At 32.8% G+C, this 18,886-nt stretch overlaps 1 protein-coding gene and 1 long non-coding RNA gene across 2 annotated transcripts; both read left to right on the top strand.

The window, feature by feature from the left end:
• The first annotated feature begins 1,351 nt into the window (after positions 1-1,351).
• LOC139850741 (uncharacterized) lies at positions 1,352-3,163 on the top strand. The gene is made up of 3 exons (XR_011760122.1): positions 1,352-1,668; positions 2,015-2,106; positions 2,432-3,163. It is a non-coding gene; the product is annotated as an uncharacterized lncRNA (long non-coding RNA).
• A 6,366-nt stretch (positions 3,164-9,529) lies between these two features.
• On the top strand, positions 9,530-11,451 carry LOC139847841 (F-box/LRR-repeat protein At3g26922-like). The gene is made up of 3 exons (XM_071837571.1): positions 9,530-10,489; positions 10,806-10,973; positions 11,067-11,451. Exons 1-3 carry the CDS (start codon positions 9,548-9,550, stop codon positions 11,088-11,090), a joined length of 1,134 nt encoding a protein of 377 aa, XP_071693672.1. The 5' UTR covers positions 9,530-9,547; the 3' UTR covers positions 11,091-11,451.
• Positions 11,452-18,886: the final 7,435 nt, after the last annotated feature.

Raw genomic sequence — 18,886 nt, 5'->3', positions numbered from 1 at the left:
CTCCTGAAAAAGTTTAAACTATACGGTTGCAAAACCGTAGCCACGCCACTAGTTGCCAATGAGAAGATGAGACAAGAAGATGGATCGGAGAAAGCAGACGCTTCAAGATTCAGAAGTCTCATCGGAAGTCTACTTTATCTGACAGCAACAAGGCCAGATATTATGTACGCAACGAGTCTATTATCCAGGTACATGAAAAACCCTACTCAAATACATTACGGAGCTTCTAAAAGAATTTTAAGATACTTGCAAGGTACCATGGACTACGGAATATGGTACAAGCCCACTATAGACTCGAAGCTTCAGGGATACACAGATAGTGATTGGGCCGGATCGGTGGATGACATGAGAAGTACTTCCGGATACGCATTCACACTTGGATCTGGTGTATTCTCATGGACATCAAAGAAACAAGAAACGGTGGCACAATCGTCAGCTGAAGCCGAGTACGTCGCAGCCGCAAACTCAGCTAATCAAGCTATATGGCTAAGAAGAATACTAGAAGATATGGGCGAGAAACAAGACGAAGCTACAAAGATATATTGCGACAACAAGTCTACAATCGCGATGGCAAAGAATCCAGTGTTCCATGGAAGAACAAAACATATTGACATCAAGTATCACTTTCTACGAGAAGTCTCCGCCAAGAAAGATATTGAATTAAAATACTGCAAGACCGAAGAGCAAATTGCAGACATTTTCACTAAAGCACTACCAAGACCCAAGTTCGAGTTCCTACGTAACATGCTCGGAGTAACATCGAAATACATTAAGGAGGAGTGTTAAAATATTAATGTATTTCTAGAATTATCTACAAAATTATCTAGATATTTATATCAAAAATATCTAGATATTATTAACAAAATTATCTAGATAGTTCTAACAAAAATATCTAGATATCATTAACAAAAATATCTAGAAAATTCTATCAAAAAAATCTAGATATTTTTATCTACATTTGAGGCCTATAAATAGGCATATGATCTTGCATTTGATGTAACAACAAAAAAACACACACATTCACAACACAATTCTAAATCAATAAAATCATTTCTTTCTAAACAACAAATCTTCAATATTTCTCTTATAAACATCACCTCAAAACATTCAAACTTCAAAACTAATCAACACTTCTAATTAATCAAAACACTACAACTAATTCTAACAGTCCTTTTATTATTATTTCTGGAATTCATAATTTAGTTATAAGAAAGAAAAAAAACAATAGTATTACAACGATAAATACCAACCAGTTTTTTGTCTTCAGAATAAAAAAATTGATCAAGTAGCCTGTGCTTGTGCTCAATAAAAGTAAACTTCGGATCTTTAAAAAATCTGCTTCTATCTTCTTTTCTATATACCATTCTATTTTTTAGAAGTAAACTTCTTTTCTTTATACCATTCTATTCTAAATGCTGGAAATAAATCCAACCAACGTTGACCCATTCAGAACCAAATGGGACCTCAATTTCCACAGTTGTAATCCAATAACATGGCTTTTTAACATGTTTAATCAGTATCAGGTTCCTGCACCCTCCACCTCAACTCAAGGTAACTACTATTCTTATATGCAACGGCGTGCCCGCTTATTCAAGCGTTGTGCTGTACTAAAAAGTATCCCGGTTACAACCCCAATGCCATGAGGTGTGAACCGCCTGCCCCGGTGAGGTAACTATTCTTCGGCTTGCCCGCTTAATTATAGACTCTTATCAAACTTTGCGCTGTTTTAGAATGCATCCAAATTAAATAGCTCTCTCATTCTATATCTTCAAATTGTATTCTCTAATATCAGTTGATGTACATAGAATTTGCTTTTTTCTAATGTTTGCAAAAGATCAACAATCATTTGGGGAGTATCTTGAAGTCAAATGTGATGACTTCCGAATTCTAATATTGAACAATATTACCCAATTAAAGTGCTAACAGTTAACTGTGTACTTACAGTCATGGTGTTTTTAATTTTATTCAACCTATCCGAATTATTGATAGATTGTTCTAATCAAATTCTATGCAGATCCTGCCAACTTGAAGATGTTGGGTGCTAAAGATAGTGTCAACTTGAAGATGTTTGTCGGCAGTTGGATTAATGAATTTTTTCATGAAAATGTTAGTAGGTTATAATCGTCAAAACTTTACTTTATTACAGCTGTTACTTTTGGTGGCTTTTACTCTATCTTTTAAATATAACCACCCAAAAAGCTATACTTGCTTGCTTAGATAACCATCATTTTGGCAAATATATAAGCATGAAAAGAATCTATCAACAGGTAGATGGCCAAAACGTAGCCCACTTAATCTATGTAAAATAAATGTTCTCTATCACCTTGAACATAAGCAAATATAAACTCCATTTTTCTTGACATAAATTATGCCCTAAAAAGAATGTTCAATTTCTCAAGTATATTGAATCTGCATCAAATGTTACTTGTAGCATCCCCAACTCTTCTGAAAGTGCTAGAAAGAAGAAGTATAAAACAAAAGCTGGTAACCTCAACAAAGAAGCTTTCGACATCCCCTTAGAGGCTGTTAATGATGATGATGATGATGATGTTGATGATGATGATGATGATGGGCTTACTGATTTCGTACCCAACCGCAAACCTACTAAAGTTATTGGAAAGTTAGTTAACCCAGATAAAAGGGTTGTGTAAATAAAAAGCTTTGGTGAGTTTATAAGCGGGATGACTAAATATAGTGATCCACCAATTCCACCTACAAAGATCAATTGATGAGGCTCGTCTCATGGAATACGATGGGTAACTTGTGGTTTTCGGCGACATTTTTATGGGTTTGTCCTGCTGTGTTATTAAGTTCTGTAGATGGAATGTTCTCGAAGTTGGTTTAATGTCTAAAAAGGTTTTCAAGTTAATGTTGTACTCCACGGTTGGTTGATAGTTTTTGCTAGAGATAAGATGGTTATTGGTGTCCGGGTATTGGGTCCATTGCAGCTAAATTTCAAAGACTAACCGGCCCCACAACGATATGGAATACTTCGCTTGCACGAAACTACGTTTTCTTTAATGATGAATTCATGTGTTGGACGTGTGTGTTATTATGATCATTTGATTGGGCTTCAAGAACAAAGTTATACTATTCTCATGAATTACCACGTATAAAATAGATATGAATGGTTTTAGCTCTAATCTCAAATTTTCATTTCAAGTCGTACATGTTAGTTAGGCTTATGTTTACGCCTCTTTATGGGTTTGTGTATTACCTTTGATAGTGTGCATATCGATCATATATATACGTTGAAAGATTAAGATGGTGTCTTGCTTTGTAATTGGATCAAGCCATCAATTTGTTGGCTAGTCCTCTCTCTCTCTCTCTCTCTCTCTCTCTCTCTCTCTCTCTCTCTCTCTCTCTCTCTCTCTCTCTCTCTCTCTCTCTCTCTCTGTGTGTGTGTGTGTGTGTGTCTCTCTCTCTCTCTCTATATATATATATATATATATATATATATATATATATATATATATATATATATATATATATATATATGGAGAGGATCTAGTGAGAACTTTTTTAGTATGAGAACTCTAGGAACTCCAAAAACACTCAAAATACACTAAAATTCGAGCAAAAAGGGGCACGGACGAACAAAAAAAATGAAATTCGAGCAAAATTCAAAAACACGGACGAACAAAAAATCATAGTCGAGCAAAAAAAAAATTTATTTTTATTTTTATTTTTTTAGAAAAAAAATGTAGAACACATTTTTGTTCGAATATCAATTTTTCGTTCGACTACCCTCATGTTCTACAATTTTTTGTTCGAATACAAAAATGTAGAACACATTTTTTTTTCTAATTCAAAATTTTTGTTCGAATTTCTTTTTTTTTGTTCGGCCATGTTTTTTTTTGTTCGACTATCCCATTTTTTGTTCGACTACCCCATTTTTTGCTCGAATTTCCCCTTTTTTGTTCGGCCGTGTCTCATTTTTGCTTTAATTTCCCTTTTTTGCTCGAATTTCAGTGTATTTTTGAGTTCTCAGGGTTCTCACACCAAAAAAGTTCTCATTTGATCTCTCTACTATATATATATATATATATATATATATATATATATATATATATAGTGTTTTTTGCAAAAAAAAAATATTAAATAAATAAAAAAATTAATAAATTTCAAACAATAGATACACATTACAGTTTTACTCTTTACTTATATTTCTTCATGAAAGTGAATGTATTAAATGAAAGTAAAACTACATTCGACTATAAAAGTGTTGGTGATTTTAGTGTGATCCAACATGATCAAGGTTTTAGGTTATTGGATTACTTGGAAGTGATTGTTTAATACTCTACACAATTTTGGGAAGTGTGGAGTACACGTTCGTAAAGAGTAAAACCGATCACTTAGTATATAGTTGAGCTTGGAAGAATAAGTGCTTGAAAATGGCTGACTCACTAAGAATCAGACTAAGCCGCGCCACGAGCCTTATTGTAATCTGGGGCAGAACCTTTGGTTGTTTCTGGTTTGGAACAAGGCACTACACCTGTGACGATCGCTCCAAATCCATATGGACGAACACGTCATTCATTGATTTCATTGCGAGGTATTTGACCTCTATATGATACGTTTTGTAAACATTGCATTCTTTTGAAAAGGCACACCATAAATGAATATTTAAATCAAAGGTTTTCGACATCTGATGATTTCTACATATAGACAATCACCATAAATAATAGTTTACAACAGTACTTCCGTTGATAATGCAGTCAAAATAAGATACATGGTGATGATTTGGTGAATGCAACGTTTCCTTGAAAAATATGTCATGTAAGACTCCATGCACATAGCTTGTCTAACATCTAAGCAAACGGCGGAAGACTTCTAGGAAACCTGAGAATAAACATGCTAACAAGTGTCAACACAAAGGTTGGTGAGTTCATAGTTTTAATGTTTCGTATAATCTGTATATAAAGGTGGATCACAAGATTTCAGTTGTTTCATCCGAAATGTTTATCAAAATATTCTACGAAATTGAGCACCCTGGTAACTAAACTTTAAAGTATATATAATTTGTACCCTTTGTATAATCATCTTAATAATACACGCAAACCAACGTGTACGCTTCTCAAATAGCATACATCCGTTAAAAGGCTAGTGCTCTAGCTCGGACGGGGATATCAAGCCCTATGGATCCATATACTACTACTCGCGCCCACCAGTTCTTATAACTGGCAGTTACTAGTTACCAAAGCTAAGGTATTTTCGGTTCAAACTCAGTGTAGAATTTAGTATGTACTTGTATCCATTGCGTTTAAAATAAAGTGCATGTATTCTCAGCCCAAAAATATATATTGCAAAAACAATTAAAAAGGGATCAATGAAACTCACCTTAGCAGCACATACAGTTATTCATCGTAATGTGACTGAAACTTGGTATATCAAAGAATCGTAGATCTCAACCTAGAGAACATATGTTGGTCAATAAATGTGTATCAAGCTAGGTCAGGTCATAGTGTATCACAATCCTAATGCTCGAGATCGACATACAAAAGTTATCCAAAGTCGTTTCAAAAAGTCAATTTTGACAATAGTTTAATAAAATGAGACTTGCCTTATATAAAGATTCATTTACTCGGTTGGTAATATTTAAAAATTCACTTTATCAATCTCGTAAACAAGTTGTTTAAATCTTAATTGTAGATTCAAAAGTAATTTCAATTAACGTCAATCATAATTCAGTTGATCATATCTTTTAATCCGTTCATCAAAACTATTCGGTGTCTAAATGAAAAGTTATCGATTTTTCGCCAGCTTTCCAAAAACATGTATATCATATACCTTTTACCAGTAATATATGGATTTAATTCGTGATTCATTATAAACTGTTTAACGACGAAATTTAGCATACAAACATGTATAAATATATATACTCGAGTACTAGACATGGATACACTATTAATATATAATAGATAAAATATAAGTACTTACGTATTAATATTGAGATTCAATATTGTAGGAAAGTACGTAGACGTAACGGAGATGATAAACACTAGGTTTGATTCATAAATATATCCCCGAACATTACCCATAACCTCCTTGGCAATAGCCCATAATTTCCTTAGTTCTATCCCGCTCGTAAAACTCATTTTTAAAAGCGACATGCTCATAACCTCGTCGTAATATTTTATGTATAATATTACTAAAATATTAAGATTAATAATAATTTAATAATATAATAATAATAATAATAATAATAATAATAATAATAATAATAATAATTTAAATAAAATAAATACGGAGTAATAAGTGTGTAAACTGAGCAAAAACGAATTCAATTTATAGACCTTTCCTGAAATCTGACCCCATGCGATCGCATGGGTTTTATGCCTATTTTCCATGCGATCGCATGGCCCCAAAATCCAGCTCACATTTTTTTTGTATTTTTGTTTGTCGACATAATAATTAATAATATATATAATATATTTAATTTATATAATTAATTATATATTATATTAAATTCACATGCATAGTTAACTTGTAATTTTTGTTCCGATAAGTCGTACGTTGTTACGCGACTTATGTCCCGGTTCCGGTTTTTCGAGTGTCCCTTCGTACGCTGAGAAAACTTGTACATTACATTTTGGGACACGTACCTTAGTCAAAATATAGCCTTAAATTATCCCTAAATTATATCACTCGAAATATAACTTATACATTTGAGTGTTTTGGTCATTTACTTCTATAAATCATTGTCTCGATATTTGTTAAAATACATTTTAAAATAGTGTTTTACTGTAACAAAGTTACTGTAGCAAAGTCAATTTTCACTGTAGCAATTCACTGTAGCAAATACAATTTCTACTATAACAATTCACTGTAGCAAATAGTGATTTTCGAAAACACTGTAGCATTTTGGGTACTGTAGCAATTTGAAAATACTGTAGCAAATTAGTGTTTTACCGGTTCATCTTAAACGCTTTAGTTAACTTATCTAAATATCAATCGAATCAATAAACGAATGTTACTATCGTTTACTAAATAACTTGAAATTATATATATGTATATATCTTTTTAATATACATAAATCAGTTTTTAAATACACATTGGAAGTTATTTATAAATAAATTTTAATAATAAATATTTCAACTTATCATATATATTCAAATAGATATTTAAACCAATAAGTTTAATGTACGGTATCAAACAATTAATACATTGTTACCTTTTCAAGTTATAGTATATATGTATCTATTTACATATAATTGTTCGCGAATCGTCGAAAACAACCGAAGGGTATTTAAATATATAAAAGTAGTTCAAAAATTTTGAGATTCAGTTTTACAGACTTTGCTTATCGTGTCGGAAATGTTAATCATACAAAGATTAAGTTTAAATTTGGTCAGAAAATTTCGGGTCATCACAACACCGCACCGCGGCCATATGAGGCGCAACGCGGCCCCAAGGCAGAATTGGTTACCGAATTTTGCCAAACTAGTGGACGTTAGGTATGGTGTAAGGCCGCGGCGCGACTTGTAGCCTGGAATCTGAAAGGGTGCCTTTTGATCCAAAAGGCATGTTGGTTCAAAACGTTGCTTGGCATTTTCTGGTCACTTTGGAACGGTTTTTATCATTGAAACAACATATTTAGACACCAAATAAGTGGTGTTGATTCCCAAGAGGTGTACCATTTCATTATGGTCACTTATGAAAGGTTGTGCCTCTTGATTCACACATTGGTCAACTATAAATAAAATGCACATTCATTTGAGAAAAAGGTTTCAGATTTTTTTTCCTCTCTCACACTCTCATCATTCTAGCAAACATTTCCTGCATTATACTTTTGCAAGGACAATTTTTCTTGGTCTTGAAAAAGATTGTTAAAACTAGTCTTATCCCAATATTGATTTCGTGCAACCCAAGACCCATAGGGGCGAAATACTCTATTGAGAAAGTAATTCATGATTCTAGTTTTATTGGACAATCCATATTTCCTAACAAAAAGTGCATGGAGAGAAACAAGAAATGCAGTGGCGGAACATAGAGCAACCCAAAGGGGGTATCCGTCCCCCTGGATTTAACGGGAAAAAAAATTTTACACTAAAATTTTTTTTTTTTTACCAAAAAATAAGGTTTTTTTTAGTGTTCGCCTGACAATGAAAAATTTATTAAATTTTTAGACTCGCCCCTTCTGTAGTCGAGTTTAAGTTCCGCCGCTGAAGAAATGGATGCAGACCATTCTCGTGGATCGTGACTTGACCTCGCCAAACATGAAGTGCCCATGGAAGCAGCTCAAACGCCAAATTTAAATCAAAAGAGCGAACATTATTTGTTGAAATCTTGGGTCAAGGATTTCGCATTTGGCGGTTATCTGATGTTGGGCCGACCTTTATTTAGTTGTGGAGGAGGTTGCACGCTTGTGTCTTTGGGCTATAAATAAATATTCCTAGCAACCCATAGCAATTATTAAATAATTAGTTTTAGAGTTAGTTTTCACTTTAGGTTCTATTTTAATAATTACTCCGTAAGATTCTCTTTATTCTTGTTCCTGTTCCTGGAGGCTGACGAAAGTCAGACATAAATTCAAGGGGTTGCTTCATACGGAGTCATTTGGTTTCTTGTTCTGCATTATACAATTGGTAATCTTTATTTTAATTATTTGTTTTATACAATGATTAATTATTAAATATTTGTGCTTAATTGTTTAATCGTTGATTCAAGTTTATATATGAGTACCTAAATATTTTTTGTGTAATCGTTGATGTTGCGTTGTTCAATTCTTGATATTAATTGATTGTTTAACTAGGGTTCAACCAAAAGATCTATTATTGTGTTTATTTGATATTTTAATTCAATCACATAGTTTATTAAACAGCTAATGTGAGTCAATTCGTAATATATAACTTGTGCTTTAACACTTCTAGTGATCTAGACAATTACATGAGTATTTCTAAGTGATTAGGGTACAAGTGTAGTTGGTGACTGGATGGTATTTTAATTTCACAATTGTGTAATCGCATTCGGGTGATCGGTGTGGTTTGAGTTTTATGTTAGTAAAACCAGATTGAGTCTAATTTCTATAATCAGATATAGTTTTGTTGATGTGAAAAGATTGATGTGAGTTAATCATGTCTTATCAACTAAGGTTTTGTGAATATCAATGAGTAGCCATAAGACGATATATTGTATGAACATTGATAACTGGTTCAGCGCAAAAACAATCAGCATTAAGGGGAAATGTCTAAGTGAACACCGTTGTCCCTCATTGGTTATTCGTTTACTTTAATTATTGTTTTTTTTTTTTTAATTTTTAAATCAATCAAAAACCAAAACCCCCTTACATAGTTAATTATCAGTGAATAAATTCTTCAAAACTCAACTCCTTGTGGAACGAATCAGACACGTACTGTTAAACTGTCACTGCACGATTAGGATTAGTTTTCTATTTGTGTGATAATTGTTAAATTGTATTTATTGTTAAATTATTGGTTACATTTATCACATCAAAATAGTACTCATAGTTTTTTTTTCCAAGTAATCGATATGAAGTTATACATTGTGAACCGCAGGTTATCATTTGTTGTATCGAGCTAATTTAATGGACTTTGACCTTAATAATGTGAGAGCAGCACTCGATGAAGATAGATTGAGCGGCTTGCCTCTTGAGCTTATTCTTGAAATCCTCTCTCGCGTTGACACTAAATTAGCTATTCAAACGTGTTTGCTGTTGTTTCCAAGATGGAAGCTTTTCTGGACATTATTGCCATCTCTCAAATTTTCGAATAGTGGAATTAAAACATTAGCCGATTTCTCAAAATTCGTGACCCATGTTCTGTCTCACCGCAACCATCAAGTAGAAGTGTCCTCAGTAAATCTATGTTTCCATGGAGAAGCTGCTCAAGGTTTTGTGAAAGAGATTGCAAATTATGCGTTTTCTCACAATGTCCATGAACTAATCGTGTATAGTACAACCAGGAATGAATGTCCTCCTTCTCTCTTTAAGTCTCAGACTCTTAAGCATCTCACATTTAGAACCTCCGTTTATGCGCTTTGCCTTACACCCAAAACACCTTGGGACTTTCCAGCATTAACGACTTTGTATCTAAAAGATATGTCATTGTGTGATGATCGACGTGAATCCCTTGATCTTTTCTCCAAATGTGTCAACTTACAGAACCTCACTTTAGAAAATATTACGGTCGAGGCTAAGGTTTTAGAAATTATCACCCCCCGACTTGCTAATCTTAGACTAGATAATAACAGAGGTTATAATATCAATGTGATTGCACATCAACTTGTGAATCTTACTATAATTCAATGTTCAATTGGAGACTTGAATATACCATCAGGACTTTCGTCATTCTGCTACAAAGGTTACCATACTCCACATTGGTTTAAAAACTGGCATTTTTCTGTGAACAAAGTGACTGTCAGTTTGCGCATTTACGGAAAGAGGTCGGAAGATGCTCGTCGTTTTATTAACATGTTTCAAGACCTCCATAGTGTCAGATTTCTTACGCTTAACTTAGACATTGTTGAGGTACGGTGATCTAGTATCAGCTATAATGACATGTTTATTGTCTGACACCCTTTTCTTAGAATAAATAATTAACGTTGGTAATTACATTTAAACGGAAAGGGAAGTAGATCTGTATGCAAAATTCTATCCATATGCACCTACCAACTATAATCGGTGGTTTTGGTTAACCGTGTCATAACTGTATTTTGTAATTTATGAACATTTATTCAAATGACCAGATGCTCCTGTAATATCGTTTTTAATGCCTAAAGTTTTTGACAAGGGAAGTATTAAACAACTTGTGTATTCATATGCATAATAATCTATATATATGCAGTGTATCTCCTCATTCTCGGATTTACTATCTGCTCAGCCTTCGCCCTTTAGGAACTTGATTAGCTTGAATATAGACTCTGGCTCAAGGGATACATGTAAAGTAAAAATGTCCACCAAAGCCAGAAATTTCTTTCTTGAAAACTCGCCAGACGCCACAATCTTCATGAAGGTACTTTCATCAATTTGGTATTTTATTTATACTTTCCATGTATCGGTTTTATTATCAGGGTTCAATTATAGTGATATTTTTGTTAATTTGCAGGAACTACCTACACGGAAGCAATGAAAGTGAAAGAGGCTATAAAGGAACTAGGCTGGTGGCACAGTTGAGGACAAGTCGGGAGAAACGCAGGAGATGGTTGATCAAGAAATTGATGATGTCATACCTTTGATGTCAAAGAAGAGACATGTCAGATGTTTATTGAATAGATTGCCTAAACGACAGAGGAAACAAATGGAAGCACGCTACTCTGGTGTATGCAAAGCATTGACAATAATTTTGGGAGCATCTTGAACTCAATTGTAATGACCTCCCAATTTTAAGTTAAACGTTATGTAGACAATTGAAGTGCTAACAAGTAAATTTTGTATTCACAGTCATGGTGTCTTTAAACATGTTTGCTTGTGTTATTAAACTCTGCCAACTTAACTGCTTTTGGTTACATTCAATTTATTTAATGATTGATTTCATACATTTTTAGAGTTATTTTCGTTGATCTAACCCAATTATGTTCAGATAATGCCAACTTAATGATGGTGGGTGCTTAGGATAGTGCCAACTTGAAGATGTTTGTGCTCGTTGGATTAATGAATTGTTTTTCATGAAAATGTTAGGTTATTATCATCAAACCTTGACTTTATTACAACTATTCGTGGATCATACTTTTGGTGTCTTGTAACTTGATCTAACTTATTTCGAACCATAGAGATTCATGATATATCGGAGTGCATAAAAGATGTTGAGATTGTCGTTATGTTTTAAGGACCTTATTATTATCATTTTGAGATCATTATCTCAATATGCATAATCACCACGTCCCGTTCATAACAATTATTGTAAATTACATAATGCTGTGTTGCTTCTCGAGGGGAAACTTATTTTGAAACATGTCGTAATTATTATTGTCAAGTTTTAAGTTTCGATGGCTTCTCATGACTATAAACTTATGAATTTTTTGCAAATTACTTAACACTCTTACCTGAAGATGTTAGGGATGTTTGAACCTGAGACTTGTATTGGTAGGTCAGCTTGGTTACAAATATGACTATGTCCATGCGACCATGCATATTAGTATATTACTTTACACTATAGTTTATGTTACAAGTATGTAACTGATTGTTTGTCAAATGTTTCGTTTCTTAAGTCGTGAGCAATAGAAGAAGTGAATTCGAATACGTATTTGAAGTCAGGAAAGTTTGCAAGAATGCTGCAGAATATGTTGCCAGCCAAAACCTCTGCCACCTGGTAATCTCAAATTTGTTAATATTTTTCATTTTATATGCTGCAGACTAATTGTGTCTTTGATTATATTTTGTTGTGGGTGATAAGAGCCATTGGAAAAGGATGAAGGGCAACAAGTTAAAGCTGTGGATTCTGATGTAAAAGTGTTCACTTTAGATGTATTTAAAAACAATGGCGAATTTAAGGAACATTCCAAATTTCCAATCCAATTTGTTAAATTAAAAATATTTTATTTCTTACATATTTCATCTTAAATTTTCTTCCCATGGATGGCGGGGACGACAACAACGTTGGTCCTTGATTGTTTTTGTTTCTGATGTGTTTTATATGTAGGTGTTGGTTTTGTTTATGGCCTTGCGTTTTAGGTGTATGTTAGGTTTTTCGGCGAGGCTTGGGTTAGTTAGCGTTTGGTCGTTGTCTTTGTTTGATCTTGTTTACTGATTTCGTGTCTCGCTGGTGCTCTTTTGTATGAAATATGTAAGAAATAAAATATTTTTAAAGCTGAGAGAGGTAAAGGAAAGAAGAAGAGTGAGAGGGATGATACGTTTTATTTGAAGGATTATAGCGATGAAGAAGAGGGAGGGATTGATCTTAATAGCAATAATCCCAAGGACTCTCAAAAGGATAGATCTTGCAAATGTATATCATATACCTTTTACCAGTAATATATGGATTTAATTCGTGATTCATTATAAACTGTTTAACGACGAAATTTAGCATACAAACATGTATAAATATATATACTCGAGTACTAGACATGGATACACTATTAATATATAATAGATAAAATATAAGTACTTACGTATTAATATTGAGATTCAATATTGTAGGAAAGTACGTAGACGTAACGGAGATGATAAACACTAGGTTTGATTCATAAATATATCCCCGAACATTACCCATAACCTCCTTGGCAATAGCCCATAATTTCCTTAGTTCTATCCCGCTCGTAAAACTCATTTTTAAAAGCGACATGCTCATAACCTCGTCGTAATATTTTATGTATAATATTACTAAAATATTAAGATTAATAATAATTTAATAATATAATAATAATAATAATAATAATAATAATAATAATAATAATAATAATAATAATAATAATAATAATAATAATAATAATAATAATAATAATAATAATTTAAATAAAATAAATACGGAGTAATAAGTGTGTAAACTGAGCAAAAACGAATTCAATTTATAGACCTTTCCTGAAATCTGACCCCATGCGATCGCATGGGTTTTATGCCTATTTTCCATGCGATCGCATGGCCCCAAAATCCAGCTCACATTTTTTTTGTATTTTTGTTTGTCGACATAATAATTAATAATATATATAATATATTTAATTTATATAATTAATTATATATTATATTAAATTCACATGCATAGTTAACTTGTAATTTTTGTTCCGATAAGTCGTACGTTGTTACGCGACTTATGTCCCGGTTCCGGTTTTTCGAGTGTCCCTTCGTACGCTGAGAAAACTTGTACATTACATTTTGGGACACGTACCTTAGTCAAAATATAGCCTTAAATTATCCCTAAATTATATCACTCGAAATATAACTTATACATTTGAGTGTTTTGGTCATTTACTTCTATAAATCATTGTCTCGATATTTGTTAAAATACATTTTAAAATAGTGTTTTACTGTAACAAAGTTACTGTAGCAAAGTCAATTTTTACTGTAGCAATTCACTGTAGCAAATACAATTTCTACTATAACAATTCACTGTAGCAAATAGTGATTTTCGAAAACACTGTAGCATTTTGGGTACTGTAGCAATTTGAAAATACTGTAGCAAATTAGTGTTTTACCGGTTCATCTTAAACGCTTTAGTTAACTTATCTAAATATCAATCGAATCAATAAACGAATGTTACTATCGTTTACTAAATAACTTGAAATTATATATATGTATATATCTTTTTAATATACATAAATCAGTTTTTAAATACACATTGGAAGTTATTTATAAATAAATTTTAATAATAAATATTTCAACTTATCATATATATTCAAATAGATATTTAAACCAATAAGTTTAATGTACGGTATCAAACAATTAATACATTGTTACCTTTTTAAGTTATAGTATATATGTATCTATTTACATATAATTGTTCGCGAATCGTCGAAAACAACCGAAGGGTATTTAAATATATAAAAGTAGTTCAAAAATTTTGAGATTCAGTTTTACAGACTTTGCTTATCGTGTCGGAAATGTTAATCATACAAAGATTAAGTTTAAATTTGGTCAGAAAATTTCGGGTCATCACAACACCGCACCGCGGCCATATGAGGCGCAACGCGGCCCCAAGGCAGAATTGGTTACCGAATTTTGCCAAACTAGTGGACGTTAGGTATGGTGTAAGGCCGCGGCGCGACTTGTAGCCTGGAATCTGAAAGGGTGCCTTTTGATCCAAAAGGCATGTTGGTTCAAAACGTTGCTTGGCATTTTCTGGTCACTTTGGAAATGTTTTTATCATTGAAACAACATATTTAGACACCAAATAAGTGGTGTTGATTCCCAAGAGGTGTACCATTTCATTATGGTCACTTATGAAAGGTTGTGCCTCTTGATTCACACATTGGTCAACTATAAATAAAATGCACATTCATTTGAGAAAAAGGTTTCAGATTTTTTTTCCTCTCTCACACTCTCATCATTCTAGCAAACATTTCCTGCATTATACTTTTGCAAGGACAATTTTTCTTGGTCTTGAAAAAGATTGTTAAAACTAGTCTTATCCCAATATTGATTTCGTGCAACCCAAGACCCATAGGGGCGAAATACTCTATTGAGAAAGTAATTCATGATTCTAGTTTTATTGGACAATCCATATTTCCTAACAAAAAGTGCATGGAGAGAAACAAGAAATGCAGTGGCGGAACATAGAGCAACCCAAAGGGGGTATCCGTCCCCCTGGATTTAACGGGAAAAAAAATTTTACACTAAAAATTTTTTTTTTTACCAAAAAATAAGGTTTTTTTTAGTGTTCGCCTGACAATGAAAAATTTATTAAATTTTTAGACTCGCCCCTTCTGTAGTCGAGTTTAAGTTCCGCCGCTGAAGAAATGGATGCAGACCATTCTCGTGGATCGTGACTCGCTCGTAAATAGCATGTAGTAAAGTTATATCATTTTCTAGTTTCGAAGCTCGTTGATTTTTCTTTATAATTGTTGGTTTTGTTGGCTCTTTCATTGTATGATGAAAGTGTTCGGTTATAAAGTTTTCATTTTTTCCCCCGATATAATTTCACCGTTATCCATAAAATCAGTACTATTCAAAACTAAAACCTAATTTCACGTCCCAACTCGACCCGTGTTGTGTCGATATCGTTACCAATTCCAATAACAGATGGTGGGATATTTTCCATAAGACCGATTGTATCGGTTAAGTTTGGGGGCGTGGCAAGCCTAGGTGGCAAGCAACCAACACCAATTTATGGTGTATCAATGTGTGGGATGGGGCATTTTTTGAGGCCTTCTTTGCCCTGCAACTAAAGAATCAACGGAGTGGGTTGCAATTTTATTAATTTTTATTATTTTAAAAATCTTATTTTTACTCCTTTTAATACTTAACCAATTATATTTTAACATATCATCACAATACTCCTAACCCATATCAAAACACCACACTACCACTACACAACAAAATCAACGTTCTAGTCAACAAAAAGGTACAAAAATCTGTTGGATTTAATCGGTTATATCACAATGTTTGGACAACATTTTATGCTAAGTTTTGATTAATTAATATTTACTTAGATGTTATAAGTTTAATTAATATTTGAGTCGGTAGTTTTCTGAATTGGTATTTAGCAACAACCACAAGTGTGATGCCCCGTACAAAACCATCGTGTACGAATCATCAACAACAGGATCATTACAAGGTTAAGTACTATATGCGTTTTCAAAAAGAGTTTGCATTCATAAATAAAGTGATGTCTAATCCAACATCGAATGTTTTACAATCCAAAAGCATGCTTCACTAAGTAGAAGCAAATAATAAGTGTATGTGACCACAACGGTCGTTACAAGTCATAGTTCAAAAGTAGTAAAGTATGAATGCAAGATAAAGTAGTTCATGCGACGACAACTCTAAGCAGCGGGTGTCTACAGCACGACTAGTACACAGCGGAAGCTAACCTCAAGCACCTGAGGAAAACATGCTTAAAAACGTCAACACAAAGGTTGGTGAGCTATAGTTTAAGTATAACAGTATGTAAGGTAGGCCATGAGATTTCAGTGCTACAAAGAGCGTTTCAAAATAGTATGATAAAGTATATGTTAACCGTGGGCACTTGGTAACTAACTTAACGTTTATACCCCCTGAAAGTACACTTGGCAAGTGCGTATGTATACAAAGTATTTGTGATGACCCAGAAATTTCGACTAAATTTAAACTTAATCTTTGTATGATTAACATTTCCAACACGATAATCAAAGTCTGTAAAACTGAATCTCAAAATTTTTGAATTACTTTTATATATTTAAATACCCTTCGGTTGTTTTCGACGATTCGCGAACAATTATATGTAAATAGATACATATATACTATAACATGAAAAGGTAACAATGTATTAATTGTCTGATACCGTACATTAAACTTATTGGTTTAAATATCTATTTGAATATATATGATAAGTTGAAATATTTATTATTAAAATTTATTTATAAATAACTTCCAATGTGTATTTAAAAAAACTGATTTATATATATTAAAAAGATATATACATATATATAATTTCAAGTTATTTAGTAAACGATAGTAACATTTCAAATTGCTACAGTACCCAAAATGCTACAGTGTTTTTGAAAATCACTATTTGCTACAGTGAAATTGACTTTGCTACAGTGAATTGCTACAGTAAAAATTGCCTTTGCTACAGTAACTTTGCTACAGTGGTATATTTTATGGATGATTTAAGACTATATTTTGACAAAGGTACGATTCACGAAACGTAAAGTACAAGTTTTCTCAGCGTACGAAAGGGCGTTCGAAAAACCGGAACCGGGACATAAGTCGAGTGACAACGTACGACTTATCGGAACAAAAATTACAAGTCAACTATGCACGTGAATTTAATATAATATATAATTAATTAATTTAAATTATATATATTATATTTATATTTATTTTATATTATGTCGACAAGCTAGGAGCCAAAACAATGTGAGCTGTCCCTGGTCCTCATGCGAGTCGCATGGCCAGAAGGCCATTTCCATGCGAGTCGCATGACTCCAGATTCCAGGCCAGGTACTATAAATTCAGGTGTTTTGCTCGAATGAAAAATAAAACACACATACACAAATATATATTACTCCGTATAATATTTATTATTATTATTATTATTATTATTATTATTATTATTATTATTATTATTATTATTAAGATTATTATTAATCTTATTAATCTTATTATTAGTATTATTATTTTTGCGATACAAAAATAATAATGTACATAAAATATTACGACGGAGTACTGTCCAAGTAATTTTCAAAACGAGTTTCCGAGAGAGCTAGAGCTAAGGAAAATATGGGTTATTGCCAAGGAGGTTATGGGTAATGTTCGGGGGTATTTTTGTGAATCAAACCTCGTGTTATTATCTCCGATGCGTCTACATGCTTTCCTACAATATTGTATATCAAAATTAAACAGTGAGTTTCATATGATCCCTTTTTCAAACTATATTTTTGGGCTGAGAATACATGCGCAGTTTTATAAACTGTTTTACTAAATGGATACAAATACTAAAACTGATTTTGTGTGAGTTTCATTGATCCATTTTTTAATTGCTTTTGCAATATATATTTTTGGGCTGAGAATACATGCACTTTATTTTAAACGCAGTAGATACAAGTACATACTAAATTCTACACTGAGTTTGAACCGAAAATCCCTTAGCTTTGGTAACTAGTAACTGCCAGTTATAAGAACTGGTGGGCGCGAGTAGTAGTATATGGATCCATAGGGCTTGACATCCCCGTCCGAGCTAGAGCGCTAGCCTTTTAACGGACGTATGCTATTTGAGAAGCGTACACGTTGGTTTGCGTGTATTATTAAGATGATTATACAAAGGGTACAAATTATATATACGTTAAAGTTTAGTTACCAGGGTGCTCAATTTTGTAGAACCGATTGATAAACGTTTCGGATGAAACAACTGAAATCTTGTGGTCCACCTTTTATTTAAAACATAATGATAAACGTTTTGAATGAAACAACTGAACTTTTGTAATCCACATTGATATACGGATTATGTGTAATATTAAAACTATGAACTCACCAACCTTTGTGTTGACACTTGAAGCATGTTTATTCTCAGGTTCCCTAGAAGTCTTCCGCTGTTTGCTTAGATGTTAGACAAGCTATGTGCATGGAGTCTTACATGACATATTTTCAAGGAAACGTTGCATTCACCAAATCATCACCATGTATCTTATTTTGACTGCATTGTCAACGGAAATACTGTTGTAAACTATTATTTATGGTGATTGTCTATATGTAAAAATCATCATATGTCGAAAACCTTTGATTTAAATATTCATTTATGGTGCGCCTTTTCAAAAGAATGCAATGTTTATAAAACGTATCATATAGAGGTCAAAT

This window comes from Rutidosis leptorrhynchoides, chromosome 5 (assembly GCF_046630445.1).
Source record: "Rutidosis leptorrhynchoides isolate AG116_Rl617_1_P2 chromosome 5, CSIRO_AGI_Rlap_v1, whole genome shotgun sequence".
Taxonomy (NCBI): domain Eukaryota; kingdom Viridiplantae; phylum Streptophyta; class Magnoliopsida; order Asterales; family Asteraceae; genus Rutidosis; species Rutidosis leptorrhynchoides.
The sequence above is the reverse complement of the archived record's forward strand: the minus strand, read 5'-3'. Positions and strand labels throughout refer to the sequence as shown.